The 18,139-nt window shown below is 54.8% G+C and overlaps 3 protein-coding genes across 3 annotated transcripts; 1 reads left to right on the forward strand and 2 right to left on the reverse strand.

Annotated features, from left to right (window-relative positions):
* Nucleotides 1-3,537: 3,537 nt before the first annotated feature.
* Nucleotides 3,538-3,840, forward strand: IUM83_14923 (uncharacterized protein; the record flags this gene model as incomplete). Its single annotated transcript, XM_067939700.1, has 1 exon — nt 3,538-3,840. One exon carries the CDS (start codon nt 3,538-3,540, stop codon nt 3,838-3,840), a length of 303 nt encoding a protein of 100 aa, XP_067791345.1.
* A 1,732-nt stretch (nt 3,841-5,572) lies between these two features.
* IUM83_14924 (Gag-pol fusion protein) lies at nt 5,573-5,818 on the reverse strand (the record flags this gene model as incomplete). Its single annotated transcript, XM_067939701.1, has 1 exon — nt 5,573-5,818. The coding sequence occupies one exon, from the start codon at nt 5,816-5,818 to the stop codon at nt 5,573-5,575; it is 246 nt and encodes an 81-aa protein (XP_067791314.1).
* A 706-nt stretch (nt 5,819-6,524) lies between these two features.
* On the reverse strand, nt 6,525-10,044 carry IUM83_14925 (uncharacterized protein; the record flags this gene model as incomplete). Its single annotated transcript, XM_067939702.1, has 4 exons — nt 6,525-7,643; nt 7,775-7,842; nt 7,909-9,222; nt 9,411-10,044. The coding sequence occupies 4 exons, from the start codon at nt 10,042-10,044 to the stop codon at nt 6,525-6,527; spliced, it is 3,135 nt and encodes a 1,044-aa protein (XP_067791386.1).
* Nucleotides 10,045-18,139: the final 8,095 nt, after the last annotated feature.

An 18,139-nucleotide genomic window follows, 5' to 3' on the forward strand; every position in this document is an offset into this window, starting at 1 on the left:
GTGGCCTAAATCTGAAGCAGATGAAGCAAAGCTACGCCCTGCCTCGATTTGCTTATTTCTCGTTGCGTACGCGGCGTGGTCGTCACATGCAAACTCTTAACAAAGCCGTGCTTCGCACCTGGATTTTCATTTGCGGACCGCAAAGCATAACAATAGATATATTCTTGCTGTAGTAGAGTACTGCGCTCATCTTTTCTGGAAATAGGTAGTTTAGCAGCCCAAAACGGATATAGTACAGTTATCGGAGCTAAAACAGAACTGCATTTCAATACTGGGTGGGAAATTCGCCTTCACCTTTAACCAGTCACACTCCGAGAGCACTGCTGGAAACTGATACTCTATTAGCAGATAAGACTGGACATGCGTATGGTCTGCACAAGGGACTATGTCGATAATACGGACGTGTTAGCTTGTGCGGACCGTACGATGAACCAAAATTGTTCGGGTTATTGGTCAGATAATTTTATTCTACACCCAAATCGTTGCACTTTCGAGACCTAAGTCGCATATTTTGATTAAGAAATATTGGCATTCCATGATGCTTGAGAAATTGCCCTCAAGTCATCTATGTTGTGAAGTTTCGTGCTACCAAGAAGCAGTCAAGGTCTAGTTCAATTCACTCGTGGACCGTGCCATGCATTCTCTTATTTTTCATTTTATTTTCCGCGTATAATGCGGTTTGCGCCCAGGGTGCACTCTAGTTCTCCTCCGTACCTGCAGTTACGGCCGTATTATATTTTTTTCTCTTTTAGTGGATTATGATATGGTATCTGTTTACAGAGCTACAGCTATAGTTTTGTAACGGACCTCTTATCTTGCCCGGTCGTGGGGCAGATCGTATAGCTACGCTGCGGTGGTCGTTTGTCCGCCGCGGCTTCAACTTAACACCGTCGATGGCCGTCAGGAACCACTTGGTTCCCCCCCTGCCGGAGCGTCCGCTCCAATTTTGGTATTTCTCGTTAGTAAATAGACGCTAGCCTAAGCCAACAATCTACTCGTTCGCAACTCCTCTTACTGTCTTAGCAACTAGACTACCAACTGTCCCAGATCCCGCACCGAGACGCTTCTGGAACACCCCCGGACCGCAATTGTCCGCCGTTGCTCCCACCCACGTCCGATACCGCCTGAAACCCAATCGGTCGCCCAGCCACACGTCCAGCAACAGTGCTCAGCAGTGACTCAGCCACCACTTCGCGCGCTGCGCTCGTCTCGTTCTCGTCACGCAGTCCTCAGGAGCTCGTCTCCTGTGGTCAACTCGTACTCGTACTCGTCGCTCTCGTCTCGTTCTCGTCTCGCCACAGCTCGCTCGCTGTCGTCCCGGTGTTCTCCGCGGTCCTCGTGCGTCCGTTGGCGCACGCTCGTTCTCCACTTGCGTCACACGGCGCAAATTCCGTTCTGCTTGCATCTTGCGGCGCAAATTCCGTTCTGCTTGCGTCTCCCGTCGCAAATTCGGTTCTGTCGGCGCTCCGTCGTGCGCCACCATCGTTCCGTGCAGCAGATCTGGCCTCCATGAGGTACTTCAAGGTGCCGTACCCGCCGGATCCAGCGTACACTGACTTCACTTCGGTCGTGCCCACGTCTGCATCCCGTCGTCCACGTCCACGTCTGTCGTCTGCGCATTCACCGCTAAGCGCATCTACTTCACAGTAGCCGGATTGCGCCACCAGTCCATTACACGCCTTCTTCCTCCCCAGAGTCTTCCACGACTCTGACGGACTCGAAAAGGTGATCATACTCTGCTGTGGAAACCCATCGTCGTTCGTCCTGCGTTGCGGCGTGATGTCCGCTCCTCGCGGGCCGTAACACGTACTCGAGGACATAATGCCCTGCTCGGTTCCGTCGTCGGCGTCGTCGTATCTCCACCAACCACTCATTTGCTCGCTCCGTTGCGTTCGCGCCGACCGTTGCGCGTTGGCTTCGTTTTCGGCGTCGTCGCGCATTTGCTGCGTTAACCGGTGCCGCCGCTGCTCGTACAGCCTCCGGTTCCGCCTCGACATGCTCTTCATATTCCAGTTGCTCGGCGATGTCAGTCGCCGCTCGTTTTTAGCAACTCTGTAGGATAATAATAGGTCACCAGGAAAGACACGTGTGCGATATGCCTCTCAGGTTCTCCTTCCACGTCCTCTTGCTCAACCAGAAAATTGTCGTACCCCGCTAGTTCAATCACCCGCAGTGGTCCGACCCATCGGTGTACGAATTTAAATGTTTTGGGCCCTCTCGGCGGCCGATACATCCAAACCCGGTCGCCCGGTTTCAACGTCCGTTTCTGCTTCGTTTTGCGGTTGTAGTACTTCGCTTGACGTGCTTGCTCACGCACCCTCGCCTTCTCAGCGATCTCACGGCTGCTTCGCATCGCAGCTACTAGTCGTCGGTGGTAGGTTGTCATCTCTCCAGCCTCCGCGGCGCTCGTCACTCGTAGCAAGTCGTTCGGACTCTTCAACTTGCGGCCCATCATTAATTCATTAGGCGATAGCTTCGCGGTGGTGTGCTGCCCCGAGTTATAGGCATAAACCGCAAAATCTAACCACACATCCCAGTCTCTCTGCTCGTCTTCGTGCATGTAGGTTGCTACGCAGTCCTTCCATGTCCTGTGAAATCGTTCCACTAAGCCGATCATCTGTGGTCTGTATGGCACAGGGTTCACCTGCTGTGCCTGTAGCATGGCGACCAACTTTTCGATCACTTTCCCCGTCAATTCCGGCGCTCCTTCCGTCTGCAATTCACGGAACGGGCCGAATCGTAGAACCCCTTGGCGCATCAAAAATTCCGCCACGTGCTCTGCTTCGTGCTGCTTCACCGCCGCTGCCACTACATACCGCGTTACATATTCCACCGCGGCAATCACATACCGTGGCCCACCTTCTTTCGCTGGCAAGGGCCCGGCGACGTCTAAGGCCTATCTGTCGCCGACATCACCTCCTCTAATGCTTCTTAGTTGAGGCACCACCTCACGTGGTCGTGCCTTCCGACTACCACATTCTTGACATCCTCGAACCCACTGCTTCACTTCACGCAGTAAGCCCGGCCACCAATACACTCGTGCGATTCGTGCGATTCGTGCATGGGTATGGGGTGCACGCAGGTGCCCCGCCCACACGGAATCGTGTGCTTCTTTGAACACTATAGCCCACACCTCCGGCGGTAATATAACTCGTCGAACGTCCTTCGTATCGATTAACGCCAATCCATGCCGCATCTCGACCTTCATGCCTCCGTGCTCGCCTGCTTTCACTATCAGTTGTACCATCCGACTCTTGGCTTGCGCCCTCATGATCTCATCATCCGTCAGCTGGAGCGTAGGTTCTCGCTCTCGCTGCCGCACGCGCTCGTCCGCATGCTGCGCGACTCGTTCCGTCGTAACCTTGTTGGCCAACGCGTCTGCCATCGTCTTGCTGCCGCCTCCATCGCGTATCGACGGTGCTGGTTCTAATCAGCCACCCGCCGTACATTCTCGTCTGTTGGCGTTGCTTGGCTTGGCCGTCCTCCTGCCATGCCAATGCTACGTCAAGCCTCACTTCGCGAGACTCTGCAGGAGTCCTGCGTAGCGCCTCTCGTTGCGACATCGCCGCCATCGTTTCGTCCGTCACCAGTCGTCGTCTCGACACTGTCACCGGTCTCCTCATGGTTCTTGTCGTGGGCCGCTTCACGCTCGGGGCCACGACCATCGTCTTCGCGGCGCGTCCGTCCGTCGTCGCCATCCTGTCCTCATCCGGTGGCATTGCTCTCGTGCTTGTGGCCAGTCCGTCCACCGCTGCTCCGGACAAGCTTGCCTCACCGGCGCCGTGCTCGTCGTCTACGCAGACCGCCGTCATGATCTTCGTCGTGCTCGACTTGGTCTAGCTGTTGTAAACCGTCGCTCTAGCGCTCCACGCCGTCGTCAATGGCTCGCCGTCGCCATTGCTCACATTTTCATCGTCCATCACCAGGTGTCTCTCGCGTTCTTCGCCATTGACACCATGTCACACTCGGCCACCACCGCTCGTCCCCATTGAGTCGCGTCGCCAGCCGTCTTTTCTCGGGCCGTCGCATGCTGCTTCGTTCTCCGTCGTCGACCAAGTGCCGCCAATACTGGTACTGTCGTCGGTGCTCGTGAAAGGGCGTCTGCAACTACATTGGTGCTACCGGGCCGGTATTCTACGCTGAAGTCGAACTCCTGCAGCGTTAACGCCCATCGGTGCAGTTTCCCAGTCAAGTTTGGACTCAACATCAATTTGAGGGCCGAATGGTCGGTCACGATGGTGAATCTACGTCCGTACAAGTAGGGTCGAAATAACTTAATACCGCTAGGCACTCTAACTCCGTAATGCCATACTTCGCTTCAGTTTCGCTATTGACATTGCTAGCGTACGCAACAGGTTGCCATTCATTACCACAGTCTTGCATCAGACCTGCTCCAAGTCCGATTGTACTCGCATCGGTCACTACGCGAAACGGTAATCTGAAGTCGGGATAGATTAGCAAGGGCTGGGTGGTTAGCACCACCTTCACGTACTCAAAAGCTGTTTGTTGAGCTTTCGTCCATTCCCATTCCACACTCTTTCTAAGTAGCTTCGTCATAGGTGCCATGATCGTACCGAACCCTTCGATGAATCGGCGGTAATATCCCGCTAAGTGTACAAATCGCTTGACTTCGACATCATTTTGAGGCTGCGGAAACTCTCGCACCGCGGACACAAGTCGTTCGAGCGGCCGTACGCCGTCCGAGCTTAGGTCATGCCCCAAGTACTCCATCCTACGCGTAGCGAACATGCACTTCTTCAGCTTTAAAGTCAATCCAGCCTCAGCTAGCCGTTCAAGACACACGCAAGCTCCACTACATGACGCTCAATCCCGCCTCTCGTGTAGACAATAATATCATCCAAATAGACTAAACATGTTATCCATGTTAATCCACGCAGAACGCTATTCATCATACGTTGGAATGTTGATGGTGCGTTGGTCAGGCCAAAAGGCATCCGTACGAATTGGTACAGGCCTTGCTTGGTCGTGAACGCAGTCTTCTCCTTGTCACTCACCGCCATTCGAATTTGCCAGTAGCCTGCGTTTAGGTCTAGCGTGCTAAACAAGACAGCTCCACCTAATGCCTCCAGCGTTTCATCAATTCCTGGTAGGGGATAGACATCCTTGCGTGTTACTGTGTTGAGTGCTCGATAATCAACGCAAAATCGAACTTCTCCATCCTTCTTTTTCACAAGAACGACAGGAAACCCCCACGCGCCGTCACCTTCTTCAATCACACCGGCTGCTAGCATTTTCCTCACGTTCGACTCAATCACCTCGTCCTCAGACTGTGCCTGCCGTCTGCGTTTCAACATTATGGGTGCTGCATCACCCGTGTTAATATGGTGTTCAGTAGCTAGGGCAGTGGCTGGCGGGCAATCACCAGTGCTCGCTGTCAGCTGCCAGTAGGCTCGTAACAACTTAATAATCAACTGCTTGCTTTCTTCATCATCGACTCCAACGTTCACATCTCGTTCGTCCGCGAGTGGCTCGCCACCGCCATCTCTGCCGAGCTCGTCGAGCCAAGCACTGACTCGCTCTCGTCGTAGTTCACCGTTCATCTGCAGTATCGTCACGTCTTGGTGAGCGGTATCCATCTACCGAGTTCTTTCTTAGTGGGGAGCCGCGACTCTTCGCCGTTCGCGTTGATCGCGGGCACCAAGGCCTTGCCGTTCCTCACCGTAGTCACCGTCGGGGCCAACATTACAGCTCCCGTATGCTTCGTCGGGATGAATATGCCGTTCTCACCGTCCTTCGCGGCCACCGCCACTTCCACGGGCGTCACCATAAACTTGTCCAACTGCGTCTTCCTCGCCATGCGCACTACAGCGATTCGACCACGCCCTTCTCCATCATACGTGCGGAAAGGTATCACCACTGACCGGCCGCTCTCGATGTACCTCACCTCGCTACGCTCGAAATCCATGGCAGCGCCATGCGTCCCATGAAGTCGACGCCTACCAAGAACTCGTCCGTGCACATAGAGACAATGCATGCCTCAATGGTGATCACTTCATCAAGCACACTACGGAGTCCACACCTCCATACGCCTACCACATCGAGCAAGAACCCGCCGATGCCTTCCACAAATTCCACCGGGGTTGCTTTGTCAATGCGATCACCGTACTGCATCCACTCAGTACCAGCGACCGTGAAACGTGCTCCGCTGTCCAGTTTCACCTGCCGGGTCACACCAGCCACTTGCATCAACGCAGTGGGAAGTCCGTCGTCCGCACCGACGTACTCCACCGTGTCATTCCGCGTCGCCACGGCGCCTTCACGCCGATGCTTCACCAAACTCACTCTGGCGGCTCCACTGTGCCGTCCATTACTGCTTGTCGCGCTGCCGTGCAGTCGCTGCGACCGCCTCGCATCGAGTTGCGCCAGGCATCTTCCACCACGCGCTGCCGTACTACGCGCTGCTCGTCAGCCGCTCGTTGCTGCTCGTCAGCATCTTCTTTTTTGACACGCTGTCGCCGTGCCACCAGGAGCTTGACCCGCTGACGCTTGACCTGCCTGCGTGTCTAGCGACTCGCCAATCGTACTCGTGCCACCGCTTCCTTCAGGCTTCCGCCGCCCGACGCATCACTACCGTCCTGCGCGTCGCCCGCCGTTTCAGCGTTGTCAGCATCGCTCTCCGAGGCCGCACTCATGTCTTTGGTCTCGCCGTCCGCGTACTGCGCAGTCGTGCACTCGACCATCGTCGCCGAGGCCAAGTCCAAGTCCGCCGCCACCATGTTCATCGTAAGCTCGCTCTCACCTCGCGCTATCTCGCACTCGTCGGTCGTCTGCGCCAACTCGCCGAGCTTCGTGTCGAAGTCGTTGCTCATCGCGTCGTGCTCGTCACCCACCATTACTCCGTCGGTACTACTGCCGCTCGGCTCCGTTGCTTCGCAGCTCGGGTTGCTGTTCTCCACATCGCACTCGCCGATCGCACTCTCACACGCGTCGGGTTTTAACTCATGCTCGTCGCACACCGCCGTGTGCGCGTCGAGCTCCTGCTCGTACCCGTCGCTCGTCGCCTTGCCAGCGTCAAGCTGCGGCTTGCACTCGTCACCCATGCGCTCGTCGTCCATATATACGTCTCGTCTTGAGGCCGGCGTCACTATCGTGCTGATCTTCGCCACCACGGTGCCAACTCGCGTAGGCTCCGCTGCGCCTTCTCCAGTTTTAGAAGGGTCGCCGCCTTCTCCGGTCTTGGACGGGTTGCCGCCTTCTCCAGTATGCTGTTGGTCTCCGTCGCCACTCCGTGCACCACCATCACGTCGGTTAGCACTGCCACTACCAGCGGCGTCGTCTCGTAGCTCACGCTCGCGTTCCTCATGCACGTAGCGTACTGCTGCCATTGCCGGTCTCACTGTATCCACGTAGCGTGTCGCACGCTCTTCGTCGCGCACGGCCACCAACGTGTGCATCTCGTCCACCATCTCGTCCACGCCGATCTTGGTACTGCTCGTAGTAGTCCTCGTCGTTCGCACTGAGGCCACCGTCACGTCGTCACCGTCTCTCGATCCTAGTCCGTCCGTTCCTCGAACCTTGGCCGCAAAGCCCTCGTTCGACACCTGTTGGCGATTTTTCCGCCGAACCGTCGCCACTGGCTCGTCGTTCATTGCCTCTTGGCCACTCCGCATCTCGGTCATCAACTGCGCATGTGCCGTACCGCCATCACACTCCGCGTTCCTCATTCGCCGGGGATCCTCGTTCCGCATCGAACGCCGTAAACCCGTTATTGCGTCCGCTTCTCGTTTTCCGCCGGGGCCTTGACTTGCCGTACTCGCGACTGCTGGTATGCATCGTTGCGTGCTTTCGCCTCCACGTCAGGGCACGTCCTCGCATAATGCCCTGATTTATTGCAAGCAAAACACTTCGATCCGTTCGGGCATCGAGTCGCCCAGTGACCCAACTGACCGCACTGAAAACACGCGGCGTTGCCGCACTGACCACCGTCGTTCTGCCCTCCGCTCATGTTGCGCGTCGTTCGCGCGTCTCCGCCGTCCTTGTCGCCAGCGACTTGTTCCACCGCCGCTTTGAACCGTTTCCTCCTCGGCCTCGTATCCGAATCGTCACCACTCGACAGCATCGGCTCTCGCTTCGACTTGGTCTTCGCCTGGGGCTTCGTAGCTGCTGGTTTGCTAACCGCCGTCGTCGACCGCTTCCGCTTCGTCTTCATAGGCTCGTACCAGTATTTACCGTTCCACTTATGACCTGGAGGAGGGCCCCACGTGCCAGACCACGCATTGTAGATGCCCTGTGGGTTGGTGAACCACGCCACCTGGCCCACTTCGCTCTGCGTCACTACTCCGTTGTTCGTTGTCGCCATAGTTGAGCCCGTGATCGCCGTTGGGAGACCCGTGCCGCCCATACCGGGAACCACCATCGTCTGGCCCGTAGATCCAGCCATAGGAATCAGATAGGGACTGGGTGCAGTGGCCCACGGTAATCCAATATTCATCATCCCCTGAGCTACATTGTCCATCGGATCGTCAATGTCAGCAGCTTTGTCGACTGCTTCTTCAAGCGTAGCAGGTTTGGGAGCTTGCTTCACTAGCTTTTTAGTGGTCTTGTCCAGGCATCTGTAGAACTGAGCAAGCAACACACGCTCACCCACCCTGTTGCGACCGACTACGTCTCGAAGCCCAGCTGCGAAATCCGCGTACGTCTCTCCTGGCATCATTCGGCGCATACTCACTCGCCATTCTGCCGCTGACTTGTCCAGTTTCTCAGCGTAGCGCCTCAGCAACGCTTTCGTGAGGTTGGTCCATGTTCTTTTCCGCGGCGACAAGCGTCGATTCATGTTCACCCACCACTTAGCTGCGTCATCCATTAGCTTGTTGCCCATAATGAAATACAGTGCAGTGTCAGACCACTTGCCTCGGCCCGATTCCTCAGCACCTTTCAACGCTAGATCTACACGATCAATCCAGGTTGACACTGACACCGTCGGCGAAGGGGTGAACGTGGGGAGTTCCAGGTCCTTCACGCTCCGCTTCACCAATTCATGGCGTCGTTCAAGTCGACCGCGTCGTTCTCTCCGATCACGTCGTCCACGGGGTTCATCATCAGACGAATCATTGTCTCCATCACCGTCATCGTCACTCACGTCGTCACTGCTCGGGCGGTCTTCACTTGATTCGGACGACTCGCTGCCCTCGTCGTCAGGGGTCCAGCAGCGGCCCTCGTCGTCCGTGCTACTCGTCGTGTCGTCCGCTGGTTGCTGGGTTGCTGACCACCGCCACTCGTTGGCTGAAGCTGAGCCACCATCGCTGTGAGTTGCTGCACGGCGGTAGCCATCGCCGTCATCTCGGAGGATGGCGTCGTGCCAGACGTCGCTGCTGCCGCAACATCCACCATCGCCGACCAAGGCGCTTCACCCCGTCGTTCACTCATTGCTGCCGTCATTCGCGTCTCACTCGTCGTCTCCGTTGCCACCGGAGGTTGCCTGCTCATCTCACGCTGGTTCACACCCACCAGAGTCTGCTCGTCCGTCGTGACCGCCGCCGCCATATGCATCGAATTGCCGGTAGTCCTGCGTCGATCGTCATTCGTTGGTTGGCTGGGCTGGAGAGGCTCGTCCCGCGTCGTCACGGAGATCACTTGCGCCTGCAAGCCCGCCACCACCGCCGTTAGTTGCTGGAGTGCCGTCGCGAGGGTCGCGACCTCCATCGTTGGTGCGGGTGCCGCTCGTCCTTCACTTTCTTCGCTACCTGCGCCTGTCGTCGTCCGTGGTGCTTCCGGCGACGACTCCTCGTGCGTCCCTTCGTCATCAGGATCCTCCACCGTGGGTGCCGTCTCGTCAGCTGCTGGAGCCGATGCTTGCTCCTGATGCCCGCCTGCCAGTGCTTGGTCAACGTCATTGCTTGGGTCTCGGCGTGGCCGCGCCTGCTCGTCGTGGTCGTCTCTCTTCTGCTCTTCATCGTCGTCGTTCGCGTTTTTGCCGCCGTCGTCATCATTTCGCGCTATCACGTCACTGATAGTGCGCTGGCCTCGGCGTGTCTTGCCGGATCTCGTCATGGGCTTCGTTCTCGTGGGCGTCAAAGTCGTCATCGTGCTCGTTCTCGTTGGCTGAGGCCCCTGTATGACCACCATGTAACGGACCTCTTATCTTGCCTGGTCGTGGGGCAGATCGTATAGCTACGCTGCGGTGGTCGTTTGTCCGCCGCGGCTTCAACTTAACACCGTCGATGGCCGTCAGGAACCACTTGGTTCCCCCCTGCCGGAGCGTCCGCCTGCGCCGCGTCCGCTCCAATTTTGGTATTTCTCGTTAGTAAATAGACGCTAGCCTAAGCCAACAATCTACTCGTTCGCAACTCCTCTTACTGTCTTAGCAACTAGACTACCAACTGTCCCAGATCCCGCACCGAGACGCTTCTGGAACACCCCCGGACCGCAATTGTCCGCCGTTGCTCCCACCCACGTCCGATACCGCCTGAATCCCAATCGGTCGCCCAGCCACACGTCCAGCAACAGTGCTCAGTAGTGACTCAGCCACCACTTCGCGCGCTGCGCTCGTCTCGTTCTCGTCACGCAGTCCTCAGGAGCTCGTCTCCTGTGGTCAACTCGTACTCGTACTCGTCGCTCTCGTCTCGTTCTCGTCTCGCCACAGCTCGCTCGCTGTCGTCCCGGTGTTCTCCACGGTCTTCGTGCGTCCGATGGTGCACGTTCGCTCTCCACTTGCGTCTTGCAGCGCAAATTCGGTTGTGCTTGCGTCTTGCGGCGCAAATTAGATTCTGCTTGCGTCTCCCGTCGCAAATTCGGTTCTGTCGGCGCTCCGTCGTGCGCCACCATCGTTCCGTGCAGCAGATCTGGCCTCCATGAGGTACTTCAAGGTGCCGTACCCGCCGGATCCAGCGTACACTGACTTCACTTCGGTCGTGCCCACGTCTGCATCCCGTCGTCCACGTCCACGTCTGTCGTCTGCGCATTCACCGCTAAGCGCATCTACTCCACAGTAGCCGGATTGCGCCACCAGTCCATTACACCTCCATAAGTGGCACCCAATTGATTCAAGCCGAGTCGCTTTTTCCCTTAGAGAACATGTTATACAAGAAATGGCCACATCTTTCAGGCGGCTACATTATATTCTCTTGGCACCAAATGACCATCTAGAGACGTCTGACGCCAACGCTTTACCGCAGCGCCAACGTTCCTACTCGCTTTTGTGTCATCTCCACGAATACCGAGAGGACGCTGCAGCGCGATGTTGTGTCAGCCTTAGGCGGGATATGATACTATTATGAGGGGGGGGGGGGCTGTGGAATGGTTTCGATATTGTGGACAACCTGAAGAGACAGCGAATCCAATAGTGACCAGGTTATTGAAGGCAGATACGTTTGAATGCATTCAAGTAAGAAAACTGTTATAATTTGTTGGATAGTTTATGCAGTACTACCATAGCGGGGGAGGAATCACCCAAGTCCCAACAGATCCCGAGTTTATTTCGCGTCGTTGGGAGCGGGGCAAGTGGTGGGAGACAACGTTTACTTCCCCCAAGCATCCAAGTTGTAGTGTGGGGTTACGACGTTCGTTCAAAACACGAAATTCCCACTTGACATTATTATTTTGGGACTCTGGGACGGAACTTTAGAACGGCCCTAAGTCAGGTCGTTGATTGTAGTTATTTAGTAGTGGAGCCTCTCGCTCAGTTTGGCGAGGTCGGCGTGGAGAGCCGCACGAAGCTGCTTGGCCAGAGCGGCTAGTGGGAAACTCGAATTGAGTTCTTTGTGGTTGATTCCGGAATGAGAGAAGCGAAGCCGTCGTGTTTCGCCAGCATTTCAACCCCATCTCTCTCACCCTTGCTTTCCTCATACATGTACTAAAACCTCATCAAACTAGTATGCTCGCTATACCTTAGCTAAACTCCTTATCTTGTTCGCATCGAATACTTGCCCAGTCGTATGCCATGGGTTCGATACTTTGTAGTCGCTGTCCACGATGATTCAAACTGCTTGCTGTAACCTTCCTCTGAATTATGATCAGGGATTGCTAGTAATATCGATTTTACCCCTTAAGTAATATTAATAATTCGGGAGACGATTTTGATTTACTAAGTATATTAATATTACTAATTGAGTGCGTGGAAATCTAATGTTACTAACAATAGTTACTAATAGTAAAATCAAACTACTAAAACGGCCTTACTACAGATTCCGCTCGCATTTTCCGCTTAACCTCTTCATCGTTGTGGTGATGAACTAGCTGGTGCTGGGCGCGCTCATTGCTCGGACGTGCGTGGAGAGGGCTCTGTTGAAGTACACCGCTAGCACGGTTCGGACAGCGAAAAGCCGTTCTAGAACGCTTCCTATTGGCCGATCATGGGATGGTCGGTTTGGTTAGTTCGACGGAGCAATAGGCGATATTTGCACAAGCCCACGCAATAGGACAACAAGAAGGACATGAGGGGGTAGAGTTGAGAAGGAGATGCAGGACAGCTTTGGCAACTTTAACCAACTCACTTCGGCATTTGTCACCAACATCACAAGCGCTCCTCAATAGGTTAACAGCCGCAAGGACGCTCACCACAAGAACACTCGCTGCAAGAACGCTCTGCTCAAGAGATGACGACCAAGCGCGCCGAAGTCTTCCTGGGCAGTGGGAACTACTTCCACTGGGAGTATAACGTGCGCATGACGCTCGCCCGCTAGGGGCTGCTCGCGCATGTGGAGGTCGTCAAGACGGAGAACGAGATAGTAGTAATATCTAGGTACAGTTCATGTATTTTTTCAAAGCGTTATTTAACCATCGACACTAACCCTAAGGCGTATATTTCAAAAGTAGAAAATAAATCGAAATTCGAGGAAAACACCTCTTGATACCTGCTGGTGCGAAGGAGGTACCCTCCACACCTCAAAGCACCATCAAACCTCTCGACATTATTTCATTCAAAGGCAGTTCATGTAAATTTTGTGAGATATAGAAATTCGATCAATCCTGATATATAAATATTGTAAGTATAAATAATCCGTATATTCGATCCAACGATCCAACCAACCATAACCATGTGCGACATCAGCGACTTCATTTGTGATGAGGTCCGAGCCAATTCTAGGCCAGGACCCACTTCAAGTTGTACTGGCTACACTTGGGAAACTGGGCTCTGTGGTCGTCAAGATGCAGCGACCCCGGACCCTCAGATCTGAGATTTGAATTCGATCTGGGGGACTGAGGTCTGAGATTCGCACTGGAGGCCACAGATCTGGGGTTCCAGGCCTTCAGCCGGACCATGGTCAGAGAGCTTACGGCCTTGTCCACGCGCGTTGGGATCGAGACGCGTATCACAAATCCTGGATTCCAAGCCCTGGGAGACTATGTTCGACGGCCGCATCCACGTCCTCTATTTTCACGAGTGGAATGACCTTGATGCTGGAGCTCACAAGTTGCTGAACGAGTTGGTGGGACACATGCGCAAGCATACCCAAGCCTTTTGGGAGCGAGGGCACTGGGTGCCAATTCCTCAGGAGAACAGAAAGGACATCCGATTCCACTCTGAGCGCTGTACTCGCCGCAACTCGCTTCGGCGCCAGCACAAGGCACTTGTCGATCGCGCGTTCAATGCTCCAGGATTCCCGTATTCTCTCTTGTATGAACCTGGCTTGTGGAAAATTCCGGACAAGTGTTGCCACTGGATCTGGGAGGAACCTCATGTCGAAGACCTGGGCGGTCCCCGATGCAATGACTTGGATATCCAGCTTGCGGAGGTTGATTCTCACGAGCCGTCCCGCGTGCAATGGTACACGGCCAATGATGATGAGTGGCCCAGTACGTGCCGTCGGACGTCTGAGGCCGCATTCGCCCCCTTGCCGTTCACAAGCGCAACCTAGTATCTCCGAAGTATCCATGACGGGTTCTACTGCTGAAATCCTGGGCGTAACGCGTGGCGTTCCCATTTTCATAGGTTGACTTCCCACAAAATCAAGGATTTTCATTTGCATGTCATCATGGCCTTCGTTTTCCCTCGTTGCGCACTTGTCCATTTGTGACTATCCACAGCACGTCCCGCACTTTGTGCTCCCCTGATCACTCCTTCCTCATGTATTTGCACGGGCACTTGCCCTGAGCGATATCGCTTCGTCCGTTCTGCCGATGCATCAGTGTCATCAGTCGTAGACCTTCCTTCTCGTTATCAAATCAAAATGACATTCCTGTTTCCAATATTCACACAGTCCATCGATCTTCATCCTGTATTTCAGGCCATCAGAACTTTTCACATCCTGAATTTCACCTTGAATCCTGGGTACTTCACACGCCATGGGTATCAAACCCCTGGGTGATCATCTCCGGCTTGCATTGCTTGGAAACGGGCTCGCGCTCTCGCACTTTAATTGATCTCGTAGAGCAGAGCGCCACAATTCAGCCTAGACACAGACAGCCATTCCGTCTCGTCATAGCTTTTCCACTTGACAAGGTATTCGCTGGTACGCCTTGACGTCCTATCCTTTTGGTCCAGCGCAAATCCAGAATATCTTCGACTTCATATTCGTCATTCTGGACATCAGGTTCCCAGCTGTCCTCGGGCAATAACGCAGCGTCGAAATCGTCGTCCGCGTCCACATCAATCTCCATGGTCGGTCGTTTTGGGGACAGAGCCCTCGGCTTCAGCCGACTCACGTGGACCCATGGGTTCACACGATATCCTGTATCCTCCACCTTGATCTTCACACGGAAATGGTCTTGGATCTCCAGGATTCGAAAAGGGCCATGCCACATATGGGCCAGCTTGCGACTGAGGCCCGGTTGCACTTTGGGTATGTATAACCAGACTGCATCCCCGGCCTCGAATCCTGACTTCAGACTGTCTGGCAATTTTCGCCACTTCCTGGTCTGCTCAGCAGAACGTGCACCTGTGGCCTTCTTCTGGAGATCCTCCGCACAGACTTGCGCATAACTGTAGTCACGCTGAAATTTCCTGCGCCACTCATACGCTGTGCGCTCTTGGATGCTGGATGGCTTGGGTCCCAACATAGCCGACACAGTGCCGTGTGCGTCCCAACCATGCACTAAGAAGAAAGGAGTATCCAGACGCGTGGCGTCGAAGGACGTGTTCAAGACGAACATCAGGCGTTCTGAGTGGTCGCCCCAGTCACTCTGGTCCGCTTCGGCGATGTCCGCTCGGATGCCGTGCACCACAGTCTGCACAAACCGTTCTTGTTGCCCATTCGCCTGGGGACGGTGCGCCAAAGTCGCCCGCTGCTTGCTGCCCAGAAGTTCACGGAAGCGTGTGAACATCTCGCACATGAATCTTGGATCTTGGTCGTGTTGCAGCATTGAACTAGCTCCAAACCTCCAGAATTTCTGCTCTTCATACGCTTCCGCCACGTCTCGCGCCATCGTAGAACTCATTGGCTTACACATGACGAATCCTGAGAAAGCATCCTGGAACAAGAGCAAGAACGTATTTCCGCGGTCCGACTTCGGTAGATGCGTAAAACAATCCATGGACACGACTTCCAGGGGGCGCCTAGGCTCAATATTTCCTGGAGATGGTCCGTGATTTGGTGGACGCCCCTTGCCGCTGGTACAATCCACACACTCCTTGACGAAGAAATCCACATCAGCGTACATGCAGGACCAGTAGAACTCAGAACGCAGTTTCTCATACGTCCTTGTAATACCCTGGTGGCCACCTTGGAAGTCCTCGTGCGCGTAGTGCAGGATGTCAGGCCGTAACGCCCTTGGCACAACGAGCCTGAGTTCGTCGATCATGTCCCTGGGACGATCCCAGGTAGAGCGACTCAAGTGATACAGGATCTCTCGAGAATCCAGAATGAAATCATCAGCAACTTTTGCAAGCTTCCGGGATTGGGCGTGTGACAGCTCTCTCACGTCGCCCTTCAGGAATTGCTTGAGCTGCATCAGGTAAGCGTCCTTGTCCTGATGCACCTTGATTCGTCGCCAAAGTTCCGCTTGAAATTCTAGAGGCCCCATTCCTCACCCGAATCGCCCGCTTCCTGTGTTTGTGCCCGGGTTATTACTGCGAACACCTTGACCGCCGTCGACAGCGGAGCCGACTCTGGATTTCAGCTCTCTGGGCGTTGCCACCCTGGGTCGCAGCACACACGATTTCCTTCGGTTTCTGCATCTTCTAGTGGATCTTAGACACCAGCTGCAAGTGCACTCGTTCATCAGCGTCCTCGACCTTCCAGGATTCGCCAAGTGCGAGAGGCTTCGACGTAAGATAGTCGGCAGCCTGGTTGAATTCAAGTTTCACATGAACCAGTCTTACTGACTTGAACCTTCTCTTCAACACCTCGTACTCAGCAAGCTTCCTCTGCAGGTTAGGTTGGTTACAGTTGATTAGACCTTGCGCTTGCTGAATCACAATCCTGAAATCACCAACAACCACAATATCCAGGATGCCGTGCTCGAGCGCCAGAGTGAGTCCCTTCAGAAATCCGTGGTATACTGCATCATTCACGGTCACATCTTCAAGAATGAATCCTCGCGCATCCAGTATTTCCCATCCAGTAACTTGCCACAGGATACATCCGCAACTTCCCTGGCGCGTAGACGTCTTCGCGGCCCCATCGAAACTCAGGATATGACCTTCGTAGTCAGCGTCCAGCATCTCCAAACTGATGGGTACTGGTGGTTTGACACGCCCCTTGGCCGGGATCAGATTTCAGCGACTTCATCCAGATGCTCTCGGGGTGTGATCCCTGCACCCAGGATTGCAGCCAACCCATCCTCGTCACGTTGCACTCTACGTATCTCATCGTCGGGTACATCCAGGATTTCACTAGACACACCGAGATCCGGGCCGGTGAATTCAGGGCGTCTTCAGTACCAGTTGTCACCACAATGCCCTCTCCAGCGGCCTCCGCCTCACTTGTCCTTGCTTCGGCTTCTTGTGGAGTGACAACAGTTTCACGGGCATCTTCATCCGTCTGAGTCGCAGCATCTTGAGCAAAGCGCACGCGCCGAAGAATTGGCCTTGGAAGCACTGCAGCCAGTATGGCTCTGTCAGGACCGCCTTTAGGTTGAGGTAGGATTCTGAGTGGCCACTGATACGCTGGCGTCTGAGTACACCGCGGTTCTGGCGTGGAATCCCGGAGATCGGCGAGTCGTCGCATACGCATCTTGGCTTCAGGGGACGGCACATTATCTAAGATAGATACTTGCCAATCCCGATAGGCTGAAGACCGTGGACGCACAAAGCGACCTGCTCTTGGGAAGAACCAGTACTCCACAATACTAGCGACAAGGGTCCGCGTGTCAATCCAGACGTTCTTATCCGAAATGTTCACTACTCCTACCGTCACTGGCCAGGATTTCGCTGCATAGATGATTTGTGTAACCCAGCGACCTCCTCGTCCAGCCCACACCAGCTCATGCTGGGGATTGGTCTGGCCATACTGAATTCGAACCACCGCATCTTCTCCTGGTCGCAGATACAGACTGCGCTGGGGGTTCACCGGTAAGTCAACTCATGCGCGATCCCCAGGCGAACATCCACACCTGACAATCGTCTCTTCATCTGGCAGCGTCACAAGACCTTCGCGAACGCTAATCCTCAAACCAGGACGAACACAAAACTCATACCCAGGAGTACATCGATCCCTTCGCCGATATTTGCAACCCAGACATTCAGGATATACACCACCCTCGGACCGAGGGTGATCTTTACCTCAGCACTTGCACCAATGTATGTCGGGACGCCTCCCATTCCGGAAACCTTGGTTCGTTTGTGCGACTTGAGTTTGAGTCCCAACTTACGCGCTAAGTCGAAACTCACAATATTCACAGTCGCACCGGTATCCAGGAGGACTTTCGTCCGACAGTCATTTACTGCACCGTGCACCATCGCAACATCACGTTTCTTTTGGTCAGGAGTGTGGTCTTCCCACCACCCGTAGCGCTCTCCAAGATTCAGCTTGTACTCCACAATTTCAGCAGAGGTAGCTGCATCAGGGTGTGGTCCATCAGGTAGCTGGAATTCTGAACACGTAGTTGAATCCTGAATCAAAGTGGCCATACATTGTTGGTTATCTTGGGTCCTTGCTCTCAGCTCCGGGCCTACGTACACTAGAACACATAACTGGGGCCTTCTTCTGCCCGGCGCGTGCTGGGCCCCCACCCAGCGGGCTTATTGGTTTAACGGCCTCCCAGAATTTGCTTCGCCATCGAGGAGTTTATCCAGGATTTG

The sequence above is a fragment of the Phytophthora cinnamomi genome, assembly GCF_018691715.1.
Source record: "Phytophthora cinnamomi strain GKB4 chromosome Unknown Contig40, whole genome shotgun sequence".
In the NCBI taxonomy this organism is placed as follows: Eukaryota; Oomycota; class Peronosporomycetes; order Peronosporales; family Peronosporaceae; genus Phytophthora; species Phytophthora cinnamomi.